This window comes from Rhinoderma darwinii, chromosome 2 (genome assembly GCF_050947455.1).
Source record: "Rhinoderma darwinii isolate aRhiDar2 chromosome 2, aRhiDar2.hap1, whole genome shotgun sequence".
Classification (NCBI taxonomy): domain Eukaryota; kingdom Metazoa; phylum Chordata; class Amphibia; order Anura; family Rhinodermatidae; genus Rhinoderma; species Rhinoderma darwinii.
The window spans coordinates 403,490,773-403,515,549 of NC_134688.1; the positions used below are offsets into that span (position 1 = coordinate 403,490,773).

The 24,777-nt window shown below is 41.9% G+C and overlaps 1 protein-coding gene across 2 annotated transcripts in view; it reads right to left on the reverse strand.

The window, feature by feature from the left end:
- MTMR4 (myotubularin related protein 4) overlaps nucleotides 1-24,777 on the reverse strand; it is an 81,037-nt gene that overhangs the window by 17,150 nt on the left and 39,110 nt on the right. For both annotated transcript variants that reach the window (XM_075854098.1, XM_075854097.1), the window contains 12 exons: nucleotides 13,140-13,226; nucleotides 9,853-9,969; nucleotides 9,464-9,546; nucleotides 8,843-9,009; nucleotides 7,965-8,061; nucleotides 6,729-6,842; nucleotides 4,932-5,131; nucleotides 4,681-4,809; nucleotides 1,692-1,803; nucleotides 891-1,086; nucleotides 628-813; nucleotides 279-449 (listed from right to left, as the gene is read on the reverse strand). In XM_075854098.1, coding sequence (XP_075710213.1) covers nucleotides 279-449; nucleotides 628-813; nucleotides 891-1,086; nucleotides 1,692-1,803; nucleotides 4,681-4,809; nucleotides 4,932-5,131; nucleotides 6,729-6,842; nucleotides 7,965-8,061; nucleotides 8,843-9,009; nucleotides 9,464-9,546; nucleotides 9,853-9,969; nucleotides 13,140-13,226 — 1,659 coding nt within the window. The remainder of the gene's footprint in view (nucleotides 1-278; nucleotides 450-627; nucleotides 814-890; nucleotides 1,087-1,691; nucleotides 1,804-4,680; nucleotides 4,810-4,931; nucleotides 5,132-6,728; nucleotides 6,843-7,964; nucleotides 8,062-8,842; nucleotides 9,010-9,463; nucleotides 9,547-9,852; nucleotides 9,970-13,139; nucleotides 13,227-24,777) is intronic.

Genomic DNA, 24,777 nt, shown 5'->3' on the forward strand with positions numbered 1-24,777 from the left:
AAAGCGGTTGAGGAATCTGAAATTTATGGTACTGTTTAAGGGTCCTTATATCAGAACGTTTTTTAGCAGTTCCAGGAGTCAAAACGTTATTTTAAATTTTTCTGTAGAGCCACTTTTTGGTTGGAAAATTCATGGTTGCGCACCTGGCCAAACAGTACAATATTCCTTCACGGCTGAATTATCCGATTTTAGGTGAGTTGTTTTTCCCAAAAAGCTACAGATATGTGAATATCAATTATTTCAGCAGAGATAGAGCGGTATTACTACATTAGTCTTACCATCTCACCACCAGGCATGTAGAGGAGATTGTGAAAGTTCTTGTTACCAGTTCTCAATAGGGACCAAACTGAGCAAGTTCTTTTGTAGATGTTCCGTGTCTCTCGTTCATATGGGTTGTTGGAGAGGAACGTTCCGTAGAGGCACGAGTAAGTGTGCTGCACTAACTTCACCTGGGTGCAGATAAACATGGCTTTATTGTAGAATGTTATTTTCACAAGAACATACTTCATACCATTTTTTTTGTACAACTTCTATAAATTAGATCTTTACAAATATTTAAAAAAAAGGGGAGCTTTTTAATCAGAAGATCAAACATTTTTTATTCCTGCAGAGTAACTTATGCTTTACCAAGAAGGCATGATTGAATTCAAAGTGACAAGGAAACTGGTGGAGAAGCTGTTGCACACAGTCTAGCCACTGTAAGAAGACAGGACATTGCTCGTTTTGATCCTCAGCATTTTCCTGATGACCACAGCGATCTCCAAACTTATGGCCATAATCTAACCAGTCTGTCTCAACCAAGACCTGGAATCCCTGAAAAAGAAATGGCTCTAAATAACCTTCCAAATGAGAGACTAATAAACAGCATTCCTGTTGACATAACGGCTCACCTCCAACGTTCGGTAATATGGATCCAAGAGAAGCTTAGCAAGGGATACAATCTGTGGGGTTCTGTCCCAGCCATCTGAGCAGTGAACCAGCACCGGACGTTCTTCTCGATCCACTGCGTTGGCCACAACAGTGGCAGCTTTCAACATGACAGAAAGGTGCTGCAGCCACTTAGTACTTTCCAATGCTGATAGCCAGCTACAAAACACACAAAGGGTTTCACCACCAGACAGGTAAGTGGCATCTTGAGAGAGAAAGATCATGATGATGGCATTAGTTGATGGAACTGAAATAATGGTGAGGCCAAGGATCAGGATATGAAAAGGTCCTGGCTCATTTTTACTGTCCGATTGCAACCTCTTGACATTTTTCATATTAGGTTCTCTGCATTGTTTTATTATAGTTAATTAAATGCCATCTATCTTAATATTAAATAGTAGACTCCTGGCCAGGAACGGGTGAGGTAAAAAAAAAAAAAAAAAAAAATTCTTAACACTAAGGCCAGATACACATGGGACATAAACGGTGCAGACATTTTATGCACATGCAGCTGAACAGTTTCCGGACAGAAATCAGCGAATGCTGCGTATTCTCACCCTTTCCAATGTATAAGGGATTTTGCTGCAGAAACCAAAAAAATGCTGCGGAAAATCTGAAGCATTTCTGTCCCATGTGAATCCAGCCTTAAAGTACTTTGTCTATTGTAGTAATTTCCATTGTGTTCAACAAAGGTACATAGACCTAAAGAAGCTAAGTAGTACTCCTGAAATATATACCAACCACTGTTCCAGTACAAAACTTACTTTCCTGGATCAGGCACTTGGTTGCACACAGCTCGTAGGTACTGAAAGCTATTCCGAATGGAGTGAATATTCGCCATTCCCATAAATGCCACCTCACAATTTGGATAGTACTCTATATAAAAAGCAAGAATGATACAATAAATCCCTTCAAACTGTCAAACAAGGTAACAATGTAGAGAAGATCAAACATTGACGTCATCTATATGTACATAAGTTGCAATCCCCCCTCCCCCATACATAGCTGTGAGGCAGAGTTCTTATTTGAATGCTACTTCCTCTATTCCTTTGTATGCAGTTGGAAAGTATATTACTGTAAATACGTTGTTATATTTAATGGAACATATAACATATATATTGAATTGTGTGTTCAAGCTGCATATGGAAAAATAGAAGGGATTGCAGAATACATTTGAAACCAGCACATAAGTCTGCATAGCAGCAGTGTGCACAAACATGGTAGTCTTGCGAAAAAAAAACAACAAATATTTTGCAAAAAACTTCATTTAAATTTGTATTATATGTTTTGGATCAATGAAAAAAAAAAAAAGTGGTCTATGTGCAATATTTAGGGCGCAGAACTCGTTTGAAGTCAGGGAGCAGGATAAAACATTTTACTTCCCGGTTTTGTGTTTCTGTAAGGGTATGTTCACACAGCAAACGAAAAACGGCCGTAAAATACAAAGCGGTTTTCAAACGAAAACAGCCTCAGATTTTCAGCCGTTTTTTTTATACATCAAGCGTTTTTTACGGACATTTTTGGCGTTTTTTCGATTGAGAAAATTAAAAACGGCTCAAGTAGTGACATGCACTTTTTTACGGGACTTTTATTACGCGCCGTTTTTACAAACGGCTGCATAAAAAAACGCCCCGTGGGAATAAAACACAGTTTTTCCCATTGAAATCAATGGGCAGATGTTTGGAGGCGTTCAGCCTCCGTATTTTTAGCCGTTCGGGGAATTTACGGCTTGAAAAACGGCTGAAAATGGGCCGTGTGAACCTACCAATACATTGTGCGCTTTTATTATTTGGAATCTTGTCGACATTTGTGTAATGTAATTGTTAAGATAAACCATTTTATCTTTTATGGATTGACTGTTCTTGTATTAGCTTTACCTACAACTAGTGCTTAAAAAAAACAAGGTCATAATCTTTTACAGCCCGAAAAACAGCTGAAAATAAGCCGTGTGAACATACGCTAAGGCCTCATGTCCACTTCCGTTTTTTCCTTCAGGGTGCTAGCCGTTTTTTTGACGGCTAGCACCATTACCCATTCATTTCAATGGGGCCATGCACACTTCAGTTTTTATGACGGTCCCGTTGTTCCGTTCCGACAAAAGTAGAGCATGTCCTACCTTTGTCCGAGATTCCGTGACCGTGTGGCCCATACAAGTCAATGGGTCAGTCAAAAAAACTGAAGGCACACGGAACGCATCCGTGTGCCGTCAGTGTGTGACGGAGCCGTTGCCTAGCAACGGCCGGGCGGGCAGAGGTACACATAGAGACAGATATTGCACTGCACTAATCGGCAGCCCCTTCGCTCTGTCATAACTAATAGAGAGAAGAGTCTGCTGATCAGTGCTGGAACGCGGCGATAGAAAGAAAAATAAGTTCCTATGTACCCCGGCCGTTGTCTTGGTGACACGTCCCTATTCTGACATCCAGTCCGACCTCCCTGGATGACGCGGCAGTCCATGTGACCGCTGCAGCCTGTGATTGGCTGCATTGGTCACATGGTCTGAAACGTCATCTCAGGAGGCCGGACTTGAGGAAGAAGCAGGCAAGCAGGGGGTTCTGGGTAAGTAGTAACTTTTTTTTTTTGCAGGTTTTTTTTTAATGAAACATTAATAATCTATAAAACTTTAATCTTTTTAAAAGTGTTTTTTTTTTGCCCCAAAAAAAGGCCGCACAAAAAGTGTGTGAAGGAAGCCTTGGAGCGTAGGAGGGGAAATCGGCAAGTCACAGCAGGAAGAAAGATCACAGTCTGTTAAGGGGGTTTTACACTTGACGATTATCTGGCAGATCTGGGAAAGCTCGTTGTGGAGAATTGCCCAGTGTAAACAGTGGAACGTTCAGCAGATGAAAAAGCAAACGTTTTAAAAAAAATTAAATATTATCGTTGTCGGCTGCACATCTCTTGTGTAAACAGGGAGATGCGCTGCCGACATGATAATAATGTATGGGGACGAGCGATCGGTGTAACGACCGCTCGTCCCCATCCATAGCTCCATGTGACAGGAGCAAACGAGCGCCGATCAACGATGTCTCGTTGATCGGCGCTCGCTGCACCGGCCGGTGTAATAGGGCCTTTACGGACATCTTTGCCTCCGTGCAGCCTCCAGTGACAAGGATGATTCCTGGTATCTGGTCACAGATTATATTATCTATTCAGTTTTGGTGATGTGAAGATATGTGCATGTAGACATAGACAGAAGCGGCATGTATGAACTCTGCACATTTTGAACTTTCACGAGTCGTTGTGCATCTCAGGCTCTGCTTGGGTTTAGACTTTTAGCCACTAACATAACTATGCATTTTTTTTTTACAAAACGTTACAATTTGAAGCAAAATTGAATGAAGACGCCCATGATTGTAAAATGCTGGGTGGCATTTTTGCAATGTGCAAGGTGTCAACTTTCATAAACTATATGGGTATGGTGGTTTATGATTTTTTTATTTTAGAATTTGTTTTATTTGTGTAGGTCAACATTTTTAAGATAATCACTGCAGTAAAGAATTAAAGATGTTTTCCCACTGAATACCTTAATGGCATGTTGATAATATGGCTCACACTCCAATTTCCGTCCCCCCATTTCACTATAATAGGTGGCCGTGCATGCACAGTCATTTACTCCCTACAGGGAATTAGGGACTTGGCAGCCCAGTTTTCATAATGTGTGGGGGTCCCAAGGGTCAATCCCATTAAATTATTCTATACCAATCCATCACAGATTCCATACAGAAATCAAATTATCTAAATTAAATCTGTTACCTTCACATTCGCAGCCTCCACCTTTAGCTCGGTTTGCAACAGCAGCAGTGTAAGATCTAGCATCCAGGATTAGGAGTTTCTGAGGAACCCCGCTCCCCTCAATACCAGGACAGGCAGTTAGAGAAGAGTCTGCAAGCGGCATTAAAAACAGTCAATCTTACATTAATAGCAAAAACACTAAAAAGGGTCATAGGTCACTGTGGATATTATTACATACATCATTTCCTTCAAAATTATAAGCTGTGTCTTACCAAAGTCTGCGTCTCCATTTTCATTTCCATCATTGCTACTTTTGTTGCCGAAGTTGATAGTAGCAGCATGTCCACCTGGATTCAGTGCACAGGCCTTTCCAATGGAAGTAACTAAATACTCATCATCGGCATTGCGCCAGCCCCACCAGCTGATCTCTGGTTGACTGCAGCGCGCTATCACTGCGCCCGTTCTTGTATGTCTACAACACAGTATGGTAAAGTATGAGGCCCAGTTCTGGTGATGAGCAAACACTTTCATAATAAAGCATTTCCCTTTACTTGCAGGACATTGTTATATACTATCCTCTATATATTTGGAAGTGGAAGTATATAAATTACCAAGACCATTATCACTTGATCCCAGGCTCATGACAGCTTGAGTACTTTTTATATAACTGGAGTTTCCCTTTGGTAAAGGGGTTGCCTCATCACAGACAACCCCTCTAATATGGGAGCTCCCACGGCAATCAGCTGCAGGTCCGGCTACCACGGTAACTGGCCAAAACCTGATTTTGCTGTAGGAAGCAATGGTCAGCCATTTCCCCTGAATAGCGGTAAAAAGCAAGTAGCAGCTCCACTTCCGGCAATGCTCGGCCTAGCTAGTTTTCTACATGGTGTATATATTATAGTTCCCGGCGCTGCCCGGGTATAACGTGTGAGCCTGTCTGTTTGTGTGTTTATTGGATTTGTTCCAAGGGTGCCAATCCATGTGGAGAACTGAAGGACACCGAGACAGAGAGAGACACACCGAGACCGAGAGAGAGAGAGAGAGAGACACACAGAGACCGAGAGAGACACACCGAGACCGAGAGAGACACACCGAGACCGAGAGAGACACACCGAGACCGAGAGAGAGAGAGACACACCGAGACCGAGAGAGAGAGAGACACACCGAGACCGAGAGAGAGAGAGACACACCGAGACCGAGAGAGACACACAGAGACCGAGAGAGAGAGAGACACACAGAGACCGAGAGAGAGAGAGACACACAGAGACCGAGAGAGACACACCGAGACCGAGAGAGAGAGAGACACACAGAGACCGAGAGAGAGAGACTCACAGAGACCGAGAGAGAGACACAGAGACCGAGAGAGAGAGAGACACACACAGAGACCGAGAGATAGAGACACACAGAGACCGAGAGAGAGAGAGACACACAGAGACCGAGAGACACAGAGACCGAGAGAGAGAGAGACACACCGAGACCGAGAGAGACACACAGAGACCGAGAGAGAGAGAGACACACAGAGACCGAGAGAGAGAGAGACACACAGAGACCGAGAGAGACACACAGAGACCGAGAGATAGAGACACACAGAGACCGAGAGAGAGAGAGACACACAGAGACCGAGAGACACAGAGACCGAGAGAGAGAGAGACACACCGAGACCGAGAGAGACACACCGAGACCGAGAGAGAGAGAGACACACAGAGACCGAGAGAGAGAGACACACAGAGACCGAGAGAGAGAGACTCACAGAGACCGAGAGAAAGACACAGAGACCGAGAGAGAGACACAGAGACCGAGAGAGAGAGAGACACACACAGAGACCGAGAGATAGAGACACACAGAGACCGAGAGAGAGAGAGACACACAGAGACCGAGAGACACAGAGACCGAGAGAGAGAGACACACAGAGACCGAGAGAGACACACAGAGACATACAGACTTTTAATTTCAACATATTCAAATATATCAGAATTGCAATGAAGTTTGCTTGATGGAGCTCAATAGAGGAAAGAAAACAGTAAAGGAAAGAAGGCATACTGAAGAAAGTTAAAAACTTCTAATTCTACCTGTACACCACAACAGGAATCCGTTTCCACGATCTGAAAGAAGAAACATTCTCAAGCTCCTTGTCGGTGATCCAGACAGGGACCAGGAGCTTCTGTGGGTAACTTGGGCACAGTCTAAAGAGTGGTCAAAACAGATTAATCACTGTTGGATCAGAATAAATCAGAGTGATGGTATACTAAAAAATAAGTAATAAAAAAAGCTACCAATCTAAAAATCAATCTAAATCTGTTAAACAAAACAAAAAAGACACAACTTCTGTCTCCAGAAAACGAGGGAAACTTCTAAAACTAGTATCTAACAAATAGTTAAATATATAGCAATAACCTATTTCAGATTTCTATACTGCAATTTATAAAAGAACGTCAAGCAGCAAACTAAATTTTTGCAGACAGATAAAATCTGCTTTAGGCTCTGTTCACACGGAGTATTTTGCAGGAGGAATATCTGCCTCAAAATTCCGTTTGGAAGTATGAGGCAGATTTTCCTCTCCCTGCACGCCGATTTTCGTGGAGTTTTTCGCCCGCGGCCATAGAGCGCCGCGGGCATAAAACACAGCGAAATACGCTTTCTCTGCCTCCCATTGAAGTCATTGGGAGGTCAGAGGCGCAAACGCCTGAAGATAGGGCATGTCGCTTCTTTTTCCTGCGAGGCAGTTTTACTGCTCGCGGGAAAAAAGACGCCGACGCCTCCCATTGAAATCAATGGGAGGCATTTTCGGGCCGTTTTTGACGAGTTTTGCGACGCGGTTTCCGCGTCAAAAAACTCAGTGTGAACATAGCCTTAGAATTCCTTCAGGAATTTTGAGGCAGATTTTCAACTGCCTGAACTTATTTTTCCACTTTTCTGGCTGCATTTTTCGCCCATGGCCATCAAAGATAATGCAAGGACCGCGGGCCAAAAAAGCTGCAAAAAACACTAAAAAACCGGAGCTTTCGGGTTTTTCCTGCGTGGTAGAAGCTGTGGCAAGAAAGGACATGCTGCTTTTTTTCCCCGCTAGCGTTCAAAAGCCGCCTGGGAAAAAAACACCTCTGCCTCCCATTGAAATGGGGGGGGGGGGGGGATTTTGGCGACAATTTCGACGCGGTTTACGCATCAAAATTAGCGCCAAAAACTGGCCCTCAAGTGTGAATGTAAGCCTGCAGGACATTCCTTCCCCTCAGTGGTGCGAAAATTGCAGCAAGCCAAAAAAAAATTGGCACGGGAAAACATTGAGCTGTATGCATTTAAGTCCTTACTTGTAGTTGTTGTTGATATCAGACACTCGCCATGCATTCTGCATATCAAAACCCATCCGCAAAAACTCCATCTGGAAGCGATCCTTTACATGGTCACCTGAAACACAGCCAATCAGAACAACGTAAATGAGTAACACCGAGATTCCACTGTATAGATTTCATAATCTTTCTGCCATAAGAGCACCCCCATTGGAGACCAGATTCATCTGTGACAGATTTTCAATTCCCTATTATCCTATATACATAAGATGTATATTTGCTGCTGGCACCCAGAAAAGTTCCTTGAGTTTACAGGATCTAGTGGGGCAGGCTAAAAGATTTGACATGACCTCTTCAGCTCCGATATGAATGTCAACCTGTGTTGACCTGAGCTCTAGCCTTAAAGGGGTTGTCCCACGAAAAACCTTTATCATCTATCCTGTTTATAGGTGATAAATGTATGAGTGCTGGGGGTTTGATCGTTGGGACCAATCACAAGAATGAGGCACGTGTCCCCCATTTGAATGGAGCGGTGGTCATGTGTGTTCATTACAGCTCCATTCATCGTCTATAGGACTGACGTAAATAGTAAATAGCAGAGTACAGCAAAGCAGAGTGTGCATGCATGACCACCGCTCCATTTAAACTGGGGACACTGGACCCTTATTTGTGGTGATTGGTGGGTGTCCCAGCGATCAGACCGCCTGCGATCATACATTTAATCACCTATCAGAAAGGGGATAAATGTTTTTAGTTGGCCAACCCTTTAAATGATTTTAGGGTAAGAGGATCCGTGCATTTAGATGGGGCACTTTTATCCTCAAGCATTTTTCCAGGGGTGCACACTTCAAAAGTTTCTTTAGCTTGTACTCTGTAGCAATAATAGATAAACAGTTTACCTGGGCGACAGAGGTGAACATGGTGCTCTTCCTCATCAGAGCTGATACCCTGACACCAAGCATGGTAAGCAAATGCAAACAGATCTTCTTGTTTGGTTGGACGTGCCGAGGCTCGGATTAGTCTCTTCAGCCACTCCTGGCATTGCTTGAAAGTGGAAAAGTGACACCTAAAAACAAATCAATAACTTAAAAATGATATGGGTATATTAGAAGAAAAAAAAAAAATAATTATATATATATATATATATATATATATATATATATATATTTATTATAAGAGTTGTGCAACTTTGTAGAACTGGCACGGGCATGGTGGGATGAGTTGTAAGAAGGAGGTAGCCAAGAATGTGCACGGCCAGGCCATACAGCTCTATGAGAGGTACGGAAACAGTCAAGTGAGCAGTGGTGCAAATGCCCCTTCAAATTATGATACAATTTACAATTTGGGGTGCATGCACACACTATTTTAACGGATTGACTTGACATGCGCCAATGGTATCCATCGTAGACAGATCCAGCACTTTTTGCTATAAAACTGAAACCACAGGGCAGATCTGCACTAAACGTCATGTAGTGAAGTAAAGAAATTGTAGCAAATACACAATACATGAATAGATTTACCTGACCACTTTGGAGTCCTTGCATATAATCTGCATTTGGAACATATCACGACTCTCCACAGTCTCAATCATCCTTAAAGGCACCTGCAAAAGCATCAACAATTTAAATATTGTGCTGTGACTGCATTTTTTTCAGGTGTGCCATAATGAGGCAATGTACAAGTATAAAGATCTGGACCCCCAAACAAAGCCACTGAGCGTCCATTGAGTTCTTCATTAAGCGAGTGGCCATGCAAACTTTTACATAAAAGTCCTTACAAATGCAGAATGAGGGTCTACAACACAGATGCTATTGTGCTTCTTTAATAAGATTTTGTAACTAAGTTTCAACTAAAATTCCACTTTACCCATAGACTATTACAGCCCCTGCCCACCTTAACAATGACTTACATTGATGACAGAGTCTATGAACTTGATGTGCAACCTGTAGTTGGAAATTGCTATGACAGCATCATTGGCGCTTCCTAAATACTCCACGCTCTCGCCTGGCAGCACTTGGAAAGGTACCTGGGTGCAAAAAAAAAAAAAAAAGACATTTTTCCCACTGCATTTCATTTTGTTTCCCCGAAGCCTGGAGTTTTGTAGTGTTTTTCCTGTGCTTCTTAATTGCTGTGAAATCCGCACAGTAAAAAAATGAATGTTTTACCACAAATTGCCGCGGTTTTCGGCATGCGGTTATTATAGTTGAAGCACATTCAAATCATGTGCTTCGTCTGTAAGGCTACGATCTCACAACATGATCAAAATGCAATTGCTCATATGCAGAAAGACGTCAGAGCTTGGCAGCTCCCCTCCCCTCCTCCAGTAAAGGCGCTGCAGTCAATCAGTGGATATATCAGCACTGGTAAGGAGGAAGCAAAAGGAGAGATTAAAAGCTGGCAGCTCCCTCCTCTCCTCTGTTAGGCCTTGCCATCCTGTGCTGCATCTCATGGGCACAGCAGGGGGGGGGGGGGGGGGGTGGGTCAAGTAAAGCTGGCCATACACAAAAGATTAAAGTCACCATTTCAGACGATCGTTCAAAATTGAAACGATAGTTTGCAATGGCCAAAAACAGACTGCTGTCCGCCAAAAGTGATCTGCCATGTTGGATTTTTTCCGGCTGTTGTCGGCTGAAACTAGACGTTTTTAGCCATCACTGTGCGCAAGCCCACTCTGTTTTACACTTCTGTTTAAATCGGCAGAACCTGTTCGCAACTTTATGCTGCCCTCTCCCTTTAACTAGGTCTGCGATCTGCCAGTTTAGTCTGGCATGTTGACGGTTCGTATGATTGATCCGACGTACGACTGCTTGGCTGCATTCTGGTCGATCCTAAAACGTATGTGTATGGTCAGCTTACGTGGTAAACCAATCACAAATAGGTCCTAGCAAAAAAAAAAAAAAAGGCAGAATTGATCTTTTTAAAGACGGCCACTGACAGACTAGAATGTAAAACGCTAAACGGGCGGCGGCTTGTCCTCTCAAAGAGGTGGTCTTCTGCGGAGATCTCACAGACAATACATTTGTTACCAATACTGTCCTACTGTGCAACTTCCATTTTATAAATATGCGAATATGATGAGCATTATGTAGGTGGCCTATGTTCTGGCGTAAAATATAGTAAATTTGTCAGGCTGTGGGTGCATTTTTATGTGGGAGTCGGGGGGATAGCTGATGGCCAAAAGATCGTTCTGCTGATAACTATATTTGGCATATGGGCAGCGGATTACTGCTAATCACTGGGGGTCTCCGCTATGTGGCATTAGTGAACTCCTTTGAAAACTGAACAAAATCGAGCTTAAATTTTGGACGTTTATTTCGGGTGTCCCTTTTTAGTACCACAGAAAGCACACGAGCTAGAATCTTTATGTTGGCAATTACTCCCTATTTGTATGGCCACAGCAGAACACACTTCATGAATAATTAACAATATAAAACTGGCCAAGAATAGAAATACACTCTTGCTTGGCCCTTGTGTATCTGGATGTCTACTACTATGATAAAAGACTATCAATACACAGAAAGCCTAAATAAGTAAGAGAGGAGCGCAAAAGGAGAACGTTTGTAATTAAAGCAATAAGAGCACAAAAATACAGAACTGCTGCAATGTCACACGACCTAGAACATTAATATAAGCCATTCTTCTCATAAAGCAGACTACTGAATAGGGAATACACAGATCTGCTAGATAAGAGTTGTGGCATTTGTAGTACACCAGTTTATTTACTTCAAGAGATGTGACGAATTGCCACAGCACTTGGGATGGATATTTGGCGGTATAGCATAATACATTTTTAGTGTGGAGTAACACGTGTTTATTGAAAACCTAGGATTTGACAAGCACAGCTTTCCTCTCAATCTGGGCATCTATTTTGCATGATAAAGAGCTGCGCGAGTAGAACACACGAGGCTGCTTTCTGCTTGAAACCTCGCCACTGTTGTCCATGGACTGTGTCTGGTATTGCAGCGCAGACCCATTCACTTGAATGATGCATCCAATATAACACACAGCCTATTCACAAATCGAGTCGGATAGAAAGCATTCGTTTTTCTAAACCCAAAACAACCCTTTAAAGAATGGGACAATTATATTGCTCTCACTGTCAGATATACCCACTCCTTTTTCTATTAGCCCTAGCTAGAAAAATACCTTTTTCTATTGTTAGAGAAAAGGATACCTCCTAGTATCTGCAGCAGGTCGGTCTTACGTTGTTGGCGCCACTGTAGTTTGCCTTATAGCAACTTGTACAATTAATAGTATAAACAATTCATTTCTGGAGTGTAATAAAGTGTCTCTGAAACCAAGGTACACATGGGGGGCGGGGGGATTAACCCAAATGAGTGCAAGGCAAAAGGGAGTAGTTGCCCATAGCAACCAGATTTCAACTTTCAATTTTCAGAGGGTCTTTGGAAAATGGAAGCAGCAGCCTTCGCTGTGTTTTGCATGTTCTTGCTCTTTCTAGTTTCTTCAGAAGTCTCATATCACAATTCAAAAGTGGGAAAGATTAGAGAGAAAATTCTATTAGATGTACAAGATGGCATTTATTTTTCTCACCTATCTTTACTCCTCTCCAATACTACCGCATGTGAATCAATATACATGAAGACAGGTAAAGCCATAGATAAACACAGCTTCATCTCTAGCTGGGAAGCATCTTGCCTTGGCATAACCCTTCTCCCACTATTCGGTCTGAAATGGAAATCTGGCTAGTTCACCCTTCAACTGAAGATGTAGAGAACCAGGAGGAAATAAACCCAGTTTTCCCGGTTACATTTCTGCTGTTGGTTCTTGATTTCTAAATACAGTATCCCTTTAACACTAACGTGCTGTGCAGGAGAGGACTTGCTCTGCTTTCAGAAAATGGTATCTTGGGTAAATTATTAAAACTTTAATAAATGATCAAACCACTCCACTACCTTACTGTAAATACAGGGCACACGTGTAAAAAAATAATAATAATAATTTAGAAACCCAAGGAAAATTCCATCAGACTGATCCCCAGTCTGCACCACCAGAGGACATGCGATGAAATATGGGTATAAAGTGATAAAATCGTATGCATAATACATTGTGATTAACATATATGACAATACAGATTAATAGTGCTCAAACCTTGTATCTTTTGCCGGATTGTAGTAATAGTAGCCCTTACATGTGTTGGTCATGTACAATGGACGAGGTAATTGGTAAAGATCTTACCTGTAACTTATCCTCCTCTTTCACCAGTTCCCTGGGTGGGAACAGATCCTTTGCTTGGATATATTCCAGGCTGGGGGGCTCTTCACCCTTTAAAAAAAAATAAAAAATTTAAAATACCATGGGAAATATTAATGAGTCATTGTAAAAACTTAATTTTAATGTCCATTGAATTGGGACCGTCAAATTATAGCTCAAAAGCAACAAAATAAAAAACCTTTAACCCCTTAACGACCAAGGACGAAAATGTACGTCATGGTCGCCTGCTAGTTCCCGCACCATGACGTACATTTTCGTCCGCATTTCAAACTGTCACTCTGTGTAAACACAGAGTGACAGACCCGCGCTGACAGCTGTCCCCGACAGCTGAGACATCAGTCTTGCCGGACAGCGGACCATCGCCGCTGCTTTCGGCAGTTAACCCCTTAAGTGCGGCGACGGATTGCCGTCGCCGCATTTAAGTGGTTTGAAGCACATCAGCAGCCCCCACGAAGTGATCGTGGGGGCTACCGATGCTTGTCACGGCAATCGGAGGTCAGATAATGACCTCCGGGTTGCCATGCACGGAAGCCTCGGAGGAACAGCCTCCGGCCGTTCCTCCTCTGCTTCCTGTCAGTGTGACAGTCACGTCACAATGACAGTTAGAGTACATTACACTACGTGTGTAGTGTAATGTACTCTAGCAGCGATCAAAGCTGCAAGACTAAGTGTCCCCTAGTGGGACAAGTTAAAAAAGTAAAAACAAGGAATAAAAATGTTTTAAAAAAAAGTGTAAAAATAAAAGTTATAAGTTCTATAAACACTAAATGCTTTTTTTCCTATAATAAGACTTTTATTATAGAAAAAAAATGAACACGTTAAAAAAGTACACATATCTGGTATCACCGCGTTCGTAACGAACCCAACTATAAAACTATAATGTTATTTTTCCCGCACGATGAACACCCCAAAAAAAATCAATAAAAAACTACGACAGAATCGCAATTTTTTGGGTCACCACCGCTCCCTAAATAAAGAATAAAAAGTGATCAAAAAGTCGCATGTACCCGAAAATAGTACCAATAAAAACTTCTATCCGTCCCGCAAAAAACAAGCCCTTACACAGCTTTTTTGACTAAAAAATTAAAAAATTATGGCTCTCAGAATATGGTGACACAGAATTTTTTTTTTTTATAAATAAGTCATTTTATTGCGCAAACGCTAAAAAAAAGGACCAAACCTATATACATCTGGTATCGCCGTAATCGTACCAACCCGAAGAATAAAGTAAAAATGTCATTTATTGCGTACGGTGAGCGCCGCAAAAAAAAAACCTAAAAAAACGGTGTCAGAATTCCTGTTTTTTGCTCAGGATTGCAAAAAAATTGAATAAAAAGTGATCAAAAAAAAATCGCATGTACCCCAAAATGGTACCAATGAAAACTACAGATTGTCCCGCAACAAATAAGCCCTCACACCACTCTATTGATGGAAAAATAAAAAAGTTATGGCTCTTGGAAAGCGGGGAGTGAAAATCTAAAATATGAAAGCAAAAAATGGATCAGTCCTGAAAGGGTTAATTCATTTCTAATGAAAAAACGTATGACCACATGTGGGGTATTTCCGTACTCGGGAGAAATTGCTTTATAAAAAAATGGTTGTTTTTTTCCTCCTTTATCCCTTGTGAAAATGAGAAAATGCAACATTTTAGTGGAAAAAATTTTGATATTAATTTTCGCGCCCTAATTCTAATAAACTCTGCAAAAGACCCGTGGGGTGTAAATGCTCACTATACCCCTAGAAAAATTCCTTGAAGGTTTTTCCAAAATGGGGTCACTTTTGGTTGGTTTCCACTGTTTTGGTCCCTCCAGTGCATTGCAAATGCGACATGGCACCGAAAACCATTCCAGCAAAATCATAAATCCAAATGGCGCTCCTTCCACTCTGAGCCCTGCTGTGGGTCCAAACAGCAGTTTATTACCACATATGGGGTATTGTCGTAATCGGGAGACATTGCTTTACAAATGTTGGGGTGCATTTTCTTCGTTATTCCTTGTAAATAATAAAAATTTCTATGTTGTTTCAGAAAAAAAGTACATTTTAATTCTTACAGACTAATTTCAATATATTTAGCGAAAAACCTGTGTGGTCAAAATGCTAACTATACCCCTAGATAAATACCTTAAGGGGTCTAGTTTTCGAAATGGGGTCGTTTATGGGGAGTTTCTATCGTTCTGGCAGCTCAAAGCTTCTCCAAATGTACATTGGGGCCTAAAACATTTTCAAGCAAAATATGAGTCCTGAAAGCCTCCGGGTGTTCCCTTCCTTTGGGGCCCTGCCGTGTGTCCAAACAACGCATTAGGGCCACAATGTGGGTATTTTTGAAAACAGGAGAAAGAGGGTGATAGATTTTGGGGTGTGTTTCTTCATTTTCATGGTCACTTTACAAAGAAATCGGTCTTCAAACAAATACTTTTAGGAAAAAAGTGAAATTATTATTTTTTTCACCTGCTATGCATTAAATTTAGCAAAGAACTGTGTGGTCAAAATAATTACTATACCCCTAAATAAATACCTTATGGGGTCTAGTTTTCTAAATGGGGTCGTTTATGGGGAGTTTCTATCGTTTTGGCAGCTCAAAGCCTCTCCAAATGTACAGTGGGGCCTAAAACATTTTCAAGCAAAATATGAGTCCTGAAAGCCTCCGGGTGCTCCCTTCATTTTGGGTCCTGCCGTGTGTCCAGGCAGCGCATTAGGGCCACAATGTTGGTATTTTTGAAAACAGGAGAAACAGGGTGATAGATTTTGTGGTGTGTTTCTTCATTCTCATGGTCGCTTTACAAAGAAATTGGTCTTCAAACTGATACTTTTATGAAAAAAGTGAATTTATTTTTTTTTTCACCTGCTATGTATTAAATTTAGCAAAAAACTGTGGGGTCAAAATACTTACTATACCCTTAGGTAAATACCTTAAGGGGTCTAGTTTTCTAAATGGGGTCATTTGTGGGGGTTTCCATCACTCTGAGACCTATGAGCCTCTGAAAACCTGGCTTGGTGCCGGAAAACAAAATGTACTTCAAAATTTATAAAATTATTATTCAATTTGTAAGTCCTCTAAATTGCTGAAAATTTATTTTATTTTTTCAAAAGTGCTGCCAAAATGGAGTAAAGAGATAGAAATATATATTTAATTAAAAAAATTGTACAGTATGTGTGTACATATGTGACATATTGCAGTTAAAAATAGGGGAAAATGGTAATTTTTACAAAATTTCTTCAATTTTTCTATTTTTTTATTAATTTCCGCAAATCGTATCAGTCTACTTTTACAACTAAAATAAAGTACAACATGTGACGAAAAAACAATGTCAGAATTACTTGGATATTCAAAACTTTCACAGAGTTATTCTCTGATAAAGTCAGACATACCAGATTTGACAAATCTGGCTTGGTCATTAAGGTACAAACATGCCCGGTCATTAAGGGGTTAACCGATAAAAAAAAAAACAACACATTTGAGGTCTCTTTTTTTCACAGTGCTTATAAACAATTCATATTATAAACTAGAGAACACAAGAGTCCATAATTATCAAATTGAAAAATAGACAATCTTTATTAATAACATCAGAAAAATACAATAATAGAGAATCTAAAACAAGTCCATATCTGGATCACCAATAGATACATCAATCAAATTGAGTACATACAAATGATATATAGTATAAATATCTAGATTAATGTAGATTCCAATACAGGATACATTTGTATAAATAGGCTTTAAAGAGGCTTCGTCACCACATTATAAGTGCCCTATCTCCTATATAAGGAGATCGGTGCTATAATGTAGGTGATAGTAATGCTTTTTATTTAAAAAAAATCTCGTTTAGCTCCGTAATCTCGCGAGATTTGTTTTCACTTGCCGGAATCTCACAAAAAGAAAAAAAAGAGAGTCAGAAGTGTCAGGATTCTGAGTACACATGACGTCCAGGCTGGATGGTCATGTGTATTCATTATCAGGACACTGTAGTAATGTTAGGGTTTGTGTATGTAGCTGCACATAGTGATATAACTATATCGCTAGTGCAGTGTAAATGAATGGAGAGGAGTGCATGATGCCGATTGGTCACTGATTGGTCAGCGTCATGCACTCCTCTGTACAACGCTGACTTGGTCGAAAGTAAAAGTACGCCCACTTGGGCATTAAGAAAGCTCATTAGAATAAACCAAAATCGCTCCTAACGTTGTGAAAATAGATCGTTTTTTTAAATAAAAAGCATTACTGTCACCTACATTACGGCGCCGATCTCCTTATATAGGAGACAGGGCACTTATAATGTGGTGACAGAGTCTCTTTAATTAAGAATAGCACAAAAACAAAGTGTAGGAAGCTCAATGTAAAGGCTTATTTTTGTTTAAAGTGACTAGTGCATTAAATGTGTAATGTAAGACCTAATCAAGCCTAACTGATGCACTTACCCATATTTGGGAGAATGTTTGATGTGACCCAGAGTGTGAAGGAAGCGATATATAAAAAAAATGTCAATCCATACTTATACTACATCTAAAAGCTCTCTGTAATTATGCTCTTCAAGTCTTCCCACTTCCCGACTCATTTCTGTATATTTTTCCGCACTTTGTACTTTCACTGTAACTGAGTCACATGGTCACCAGGTCCAATAGCTGCCGCTGTGTGAAAACTGCTTTTAACTGCTCTCTAGCGTCCCCAGTTTAAGCCGGTGCCATTAATATACTATGGCGCAGGCTTGAAGGACTAAAACCGACCAATGTAAATACTGAACTGGTTAAATGGGCAAACACTACTAACACTTCTATTTCCATTTTAGGCCGGGGATAGACCTAGACTCAAAGTTGATCATGAGAAGTGAGTAGCTCTAAAATCCCAGCATGTGGCAGAAAAAAAACCAAAACACAAAACCATTTACTGAAGTGATTTTGAAAAGATTTAAGCTATTAAATTGCTGTTCATAGGAATGCATTGATCACCCACTACAAAAATAAGTCTTTGTCTAGCCCCAGCATTACACATTGAAAAGTCCTTTGATAACCTCTCCTGGCAAATTCTTTAGAGTCCTGGGGATCATAGGTATCAAAGTTTTTTTTTCTCCAAACTAGTCATGCCCTTTAGGCCTGATTCACACGAGTGCTGCGCATCTCGCACTTGAAAAACTGCCATTTTTCACGTCCGAGGTGCATCCGTGCCCAGCGCTGCGCGACGCGATGTCATGCATCCCCCATAGTTGAGAGTCTATGGAGGGATGCGTGAAAAGATAGGACATGTCCTATTTTCCCAAGGACCCTTCACACGGTCCGTTGAAACAACGGCTGTGTGAACGGGCACATTGAATTACATAGGTCGATGGGACGGACGCTGTTTCAACGGCCTTCCCATGGACGTTTAACACGCTCGTGTAAATCAGGCCTTATAGCAATCCAACAGCTTATTTGAAACTTCCTACTATAAATCCAACCCCAATCAATATATACACAGAGGCACGTGGCATGGTTGCACACTCTCCCCTGCCATCTTTGCCCTACCAATCCCAGTATCAGCAGTGTTTCTATTGGACATCATAAATAAAAAGAAAGTTTTTCGCAAAGGACCCTGTCCTTAATTTAAACAAACCACGTAGCTCCCTTCCAAATCGAAGGTAGCAACGTATCCCATTGTATAGGGATACGTCGACGTCACTCTGCATGTATGGACGAGCACATGTATGGACAGTGATGTCAGGGTTTTCAACTACGGAGTCCCCAGCCAGAGTCACATATATGGACAGTGACGTTAGGAGCTTTAAAGGGGTTTTCCACTCTGACAACTGATGACCTATCCACTGGATAGGTTATCTGTATATGTTCGGTGTGTGTCCGACACCCGAACCCCACACCGATCCACCACTCGGCTGTCTCCAGGCACAGATGGCTCCGGTCAAAGAATAACGGCCGAGCTGCAATACCGCAGCTCTGCTCCTATTCAAGTGAATAGGAGCAGAGCTGCAGTTCTGCCGAACGGACGCTATGCAGTGGTTTGAGCCATCTGCTTGCGGCTCCAACTACTGCATCCCGTTCCAAACATCCGATGCACAGAGGCAGCCAGAGTAGCGGATCGGTGCAGGGTCTGGATGTCAGACATGAATAGATCATACACTGATGACCTGTCCGGTGGATAGGGCATCAATTTTCAGAAAGTGGACAACCCCTTTAAGGTGTCGGAATCCTTGGCCAGATTGGGGATTCCACTAATGGAGGGAGCCCCTGAAGTCACAGTCCATATATGGACAGAACCAACAGGGGCTTCTTCAGTCCCGGAGTCCCCTGCCAGAGCGCTTACGATGCTCTGGCCAGGGACACCGTAGTTAAAAGCTCCTGATATCACTGTCCATACATGGACAGTGACATCAGGGGATTCCTGGGACAAGCGCTACCTGATTCTCTGCCTGCGGACTCAGACCTTAGGGAAGCTTCCCAAGGTATATGTTTAACGTATATCGGTGATGGGTGCCATACAGTGGTATCCATCACACATAAGCTCCCATGTTAAAAAAAAATATTTATATATATTATATATATATATATACATATACACATATATATACACACACACACACACACACACACACACTTTATTTTGTGGGATTCCTCAGGATGGAATAGTATAGTAAATTACGTTATTCCATCCTCCAAACAAAAAGGTATACCGATGCATACCAGCCCAACTGAGGCCAAAAGGACACTTTTTGCCTCCGTTGGGTTAAGGCTGGGTTCACACGTGGCGGAATTTCACTTGAATTCCGCTGCGGACACTCCGCAGCGTTAATCCGCAGCGGAGCCGTTTCTCCATTGATTTCCACTTTAATTTAGAAGTGTTCGTTTAGACGTTGAGTAAAATTCCGCTGCGGAGCATAGGCTGCGGAGCGGAATTTGGTGTCCGCAGCATGCTCTGTCTGTTGCGGAGCAGTGGCGGACTGGTTGCGGACTCATGGCGGAATTTCTCCATTGACTTCAATGGAGATTCTAAATTCCACAATGAAGTCTGCAGCTGTCATGCACATGTTATGTGTGCTGCAGATGCGTCTTGCTTTTTTAGCATGACATTTCTTCATTCTGGCTGGACCTATGTATTTCTAGGTCTACAGCCAGACTGAGGAAGTCAATGGGGCTCCCGGAATTACGGGAGCGTTGCTAGGAGACGTCAGTAAATAGTCACTGTCCAGGGTGCTGAAAGAGTTAAGCGATCGGCAGTAACTGTTTCTGCACCCTGGACAGTGACTACCGATCCCAATATACAGCAACCTGTAAAAATATAGAAGTTCATACTTACCGAGAACTCCCTGCTTCTGTCTCCAGTCCGGCTTCCCAGGATGACGTTTCAGTCTAAGTGATGGCTGCAGCCAATTACAGGCTGCAGCGGTCACATGGACTGCCGCGTCATCCAGGGAGGTAGGGCTGGATGCCGAAAGAGGGACGCGTCACCAAGACAACGGCCGGTAAGTATGAAATGCGTTTACTTTCACTAGGGAAAGTGCTGTCCCTTCTCTCTATCCTGCACTGATAGAGAGAAGGGAAGCACTTTTTCCGCAGTCCGCAGCAGCTAGTCCGCATCAATTTACTGCACATTTTGGGCAGATCCGCAGCCGTAATCCGCAACCCGGATTAGGTGCGGCATTGATGCGGACAGCTGCGGAGGAAATCCGCCACGTCTGGCCGTGCCCTAATAGAGCTCTATGGACACGTCTTACAGAGGGAGCTTTCTCGACGTACACGCTAAACGAAGGTTCAATACGTGATGTGAAGAGGCCCAAATAACTACCTTTAATGCGTTTTCGCAGTTATTGTCTATTGCTATTTTTATTAACTATTCCTTTTAAAACTTTGTATGCCTCTACTGAATGCTTTGTACTCTATTAAATAAAAAAAATTAAAAAAAAAGGGTACAGATTTGAAACAAAAAGGACTAAAAACATACAATGTTTTTCTTTTACTGTATAAACTACTTTAATTATTCCCTCTACTAGACCGGGTGAAAGCTTACAAAAGGTGCAATGGAACCATAACAACACCCCATACAAGTTCGTCGTGTGGAAGAATTTGGAGGAAGCCAGCAATGAGAACCACTAAAGTTGGCCATAAACAACAATTATGTCGGGATAGGCCGACAGTCTAATGTGTTTCGGGGCGGCAGCGTAAACCTGGTTTTACACCGGCAACAAGCCATAACAGCATGTCAATCGGTGTTTGTATGCTTTATTTAAAAAAGGAGCCACGTTCGGAATGTATTTGGACCTGTCGATAGGTCATCAGTATGAAAAACGGTCTGTGCCTGGACATTCTTTTTAAGGTTTGTTCACCCAATCATTGGCCCGTGTAAAAGGGCCCTGTCCCTGTACAGCAGTGAATAAAAGATCGGGCATATAAAAAACTAGATTCCCCTGGAAGCAAAGCTGCTCGTGTCCTTACTGAAATAATAGGGAACATGTAATTTGGAGACCAGATTGCACATTATTATAATATCATAATAGTCTGTAATCATCTGATAATAAGGTTAATATGAATGAACATCTCCAACCCTTTACAACTACAACAGTGGATCCTTACCAGGGCAACAATCGGGTGCAGTGCTCCTTTCAGAATGGAAGCTGAAAGGAGCGCACGCTGTATTCTTATCAGGATGACGTAGAGTAGGGCTGGGCAATAAAAAAAAAAAAAAAAAATTCGGCGCAATTAACAGACGGCATTTTGTACATTTCGGTGTCTTCTTTTCCCGGTTACAACTATATCTGCATCCTCAGGACTAAAAGGGTTCTAGGGCCATTTTCTTCCATCGCTTATTCTTCTCGATTAATAGTACTGTGCATAATATCAAAAAGGGGAAAAAAAGTCCCCAGATTCTGTAGTAATCTAGTAGGAAAAAGTCATTGATTATGTGCAGGTATCATACAGGTTGCTTGTTTATGTGATGTGGAGCCTGGAAATAGCATGGACCAGTAACAATAGATTACCGAGTGTTTGGTTTAAATAACTGGAATTTGGGTCAAGGAATTAGGCTCGGGCTCGATCTAGACTTGTTTTGTTTTAGTGATAAATCGTTGTCCATAGGAATGCATTGAGTAGCTTGAAAGTCTCTTCAAACATCACTCCAGTCAGATTTGCTAGCGATTTATTTTTAATCGCTGCATGCTGTAATTACAGAGCTACACACTTGACTGGAGCGATTTTGTAGCTGCTCAATTCAATCCTATGGACAGCGATTTATCACTCACTACAAAACAAAAAAGTCTATGTCCAGCCCCAGCCTTGGGAATGACCTGGGAGCCTGGGTGGGAAGGTCACTTCCATACTCCTTCCTAAACAACGTGAAGCCATGGTGCTTAAGTAAAAAAGGGAGCTACCCGAGCACAGGGTGGCTGTATGGGACAACTATAAAATGAAAAGAAAAACTTTGGCTAGATTTACTATGGCAAATGCCCCAGAATTGCGCTGCAAATTGCACATAAAAACTGGCACGCATAGATTTGCTTCGTGTTTAAGACCCTTTTAGTGCCTTATGGAAGAGTGGCTAAGTGGAGTCCAGAAATGCAACAAATTTAGAGCAAAATACTGGTCTAAAGTTAGCCGAACAAACAGTGGCCTAACATGTATGTCACCATGGTCCAAATCTATCACACAGCGTCACTGAGAAATTTTGCACATCTTCTGCCTGTCTCCTCTTTATTTTTGAAAATATTAATAAAACTGCCCCACGGCCTTTTCTTTTGGCTGGAGAATTTCTAGAACGAAATCCACTGGTGTATACGAATCCTGCAGACTAGTGAGATTGATGTATAGCTCCAGTTGTACTCTCCTGCACGCAGGGTGGTATAACGGTCAATAATGGCAATCGTATGATGCCCGGAGAGTATCACGCACACAGGTCCTAATTAATTAGAATTGGACCTGTAGACGATACTCTCGGAGCATTGTGCAGTTGCCACGACAACTGTACCATCCAGCATGCAGGGTTTTTGCTCTGTGCCCAATGTAAGTTCAGGCAGGAGAGTACAACTGGAGCTACACTTTAACATGTATTTTATTTTTTACTTTCTGCCTGAAAGGACATTTATGTTTCCGTTTGTGGTCTGATTTTATACTGCTGTCGGAAGCAGCTTTAAAGAAATCTGATATATATATACTGGACTGTGCATTCATTTCAACGAGAAGGACCGCATAATACGGCCCTAATAAGACATGTCCTATCTTTTTGCAGTCCAGGCTCCCAGGCAACGCACGGACCGTGGAAACCACGGTTGTGTGCATAGGCTCATTGAAATTAACGGGACCGCAATTCACCTGCAAAAATACGTACGTGTGCATGGGGCCTTACTGTACGTAGGTAAAAAAGTGTCAATCAGCGGTTGGAGGAAGGGATTATCAAGACCCACTTTAAGGCTTCGTTGACATCCGCGTCAGGGCTCCGTTCCGATGGAGCTTTCCGTGGTAGCGGAGCCCTGACTGATACAAAGGTTTCCGTTTCCATCAACATTAATTTCAATGGTGACGGATCCGTTTCAGTTTGTCTCCGTTGCGCAAGACTTCCGTTGTTTAGACCGTAGTGGACTACGCTATTCATCCCGTCAAAACGACGGAACCCTTGCACAATGGAGACAAACTGAAACCATTGGCACCGGATCCGTCACCATTGAAATCAATGGTGATTGAAACAGAAATCTTTGGTTTCCGTTTGTGTCAGTCAGGGCTCCATTTCGACGAAACGCTGTAACGGAACGGAGCCCTGACGCAGATGCGAACGAAGCCCAAGTTGGACATTTTTGGTTTCATAAACCCAGCCTTTGGTCTTTAGCAATGAATCTGTGCAGGTGTTCCTGACCGCATGTACTGCCACTGATCTAAACTCCCACAAGTCCTTCTTCCATCCTCCTACCCTATGCTGTCAAACATAAAAATGAAGAAGCAAAAGGGGAGGGGAATGGGACGAGATTGTAAAGGTTCATTTGCTTTGGAACTATTATAACCTGTAAAGACGAATAACCTTAAAAATAGATGCTATTTTTTTTATTTTATTATTTTATTAATAAATGAAAGTGGAGTGAAAACAAGTTTTATATAGTTTATACTGTATACTCCCCCCCCCCCCCCAAGTGTTACGCCAAATAGATGTCCTCTATTCTTAAACCATACCTGTAGCACTCTTTTTTTTTCTTCTAGAATGTATTTACGTGGCTATATAACAGATTCCAGAATTAGGCTTGTCTACATACCTGGATCTATAAGCTTTACGGAAAGAAAGCATAATTAAAAGTTCTGTAAAAACTAACCTCCTCACTTCAATAGAAAAAGAAGAAGAGCAGATTTATCCATGTACCATGAAACATCAAATACCCACTTATTCTACCAGCATATGTGAGGGGTTTGCAGCGCAATCATTTCCATCCGGACCACATCCAAATCGCACAACCTGCCAAATGACAAGTGACGATGTACTTGGCAGACAGATGGTTTGAGATCACTGGGCCTAGACAGGTAACCTCTGCACCATTAAAATAAAACGTACTTTCAGCTAAGTCAATCATGAAAAAGAAGAACACAATATCCCTGGGAATGGATATGCGAGAACCGGCTGAAAGATTTTCCGGAATTAAAACCTCCC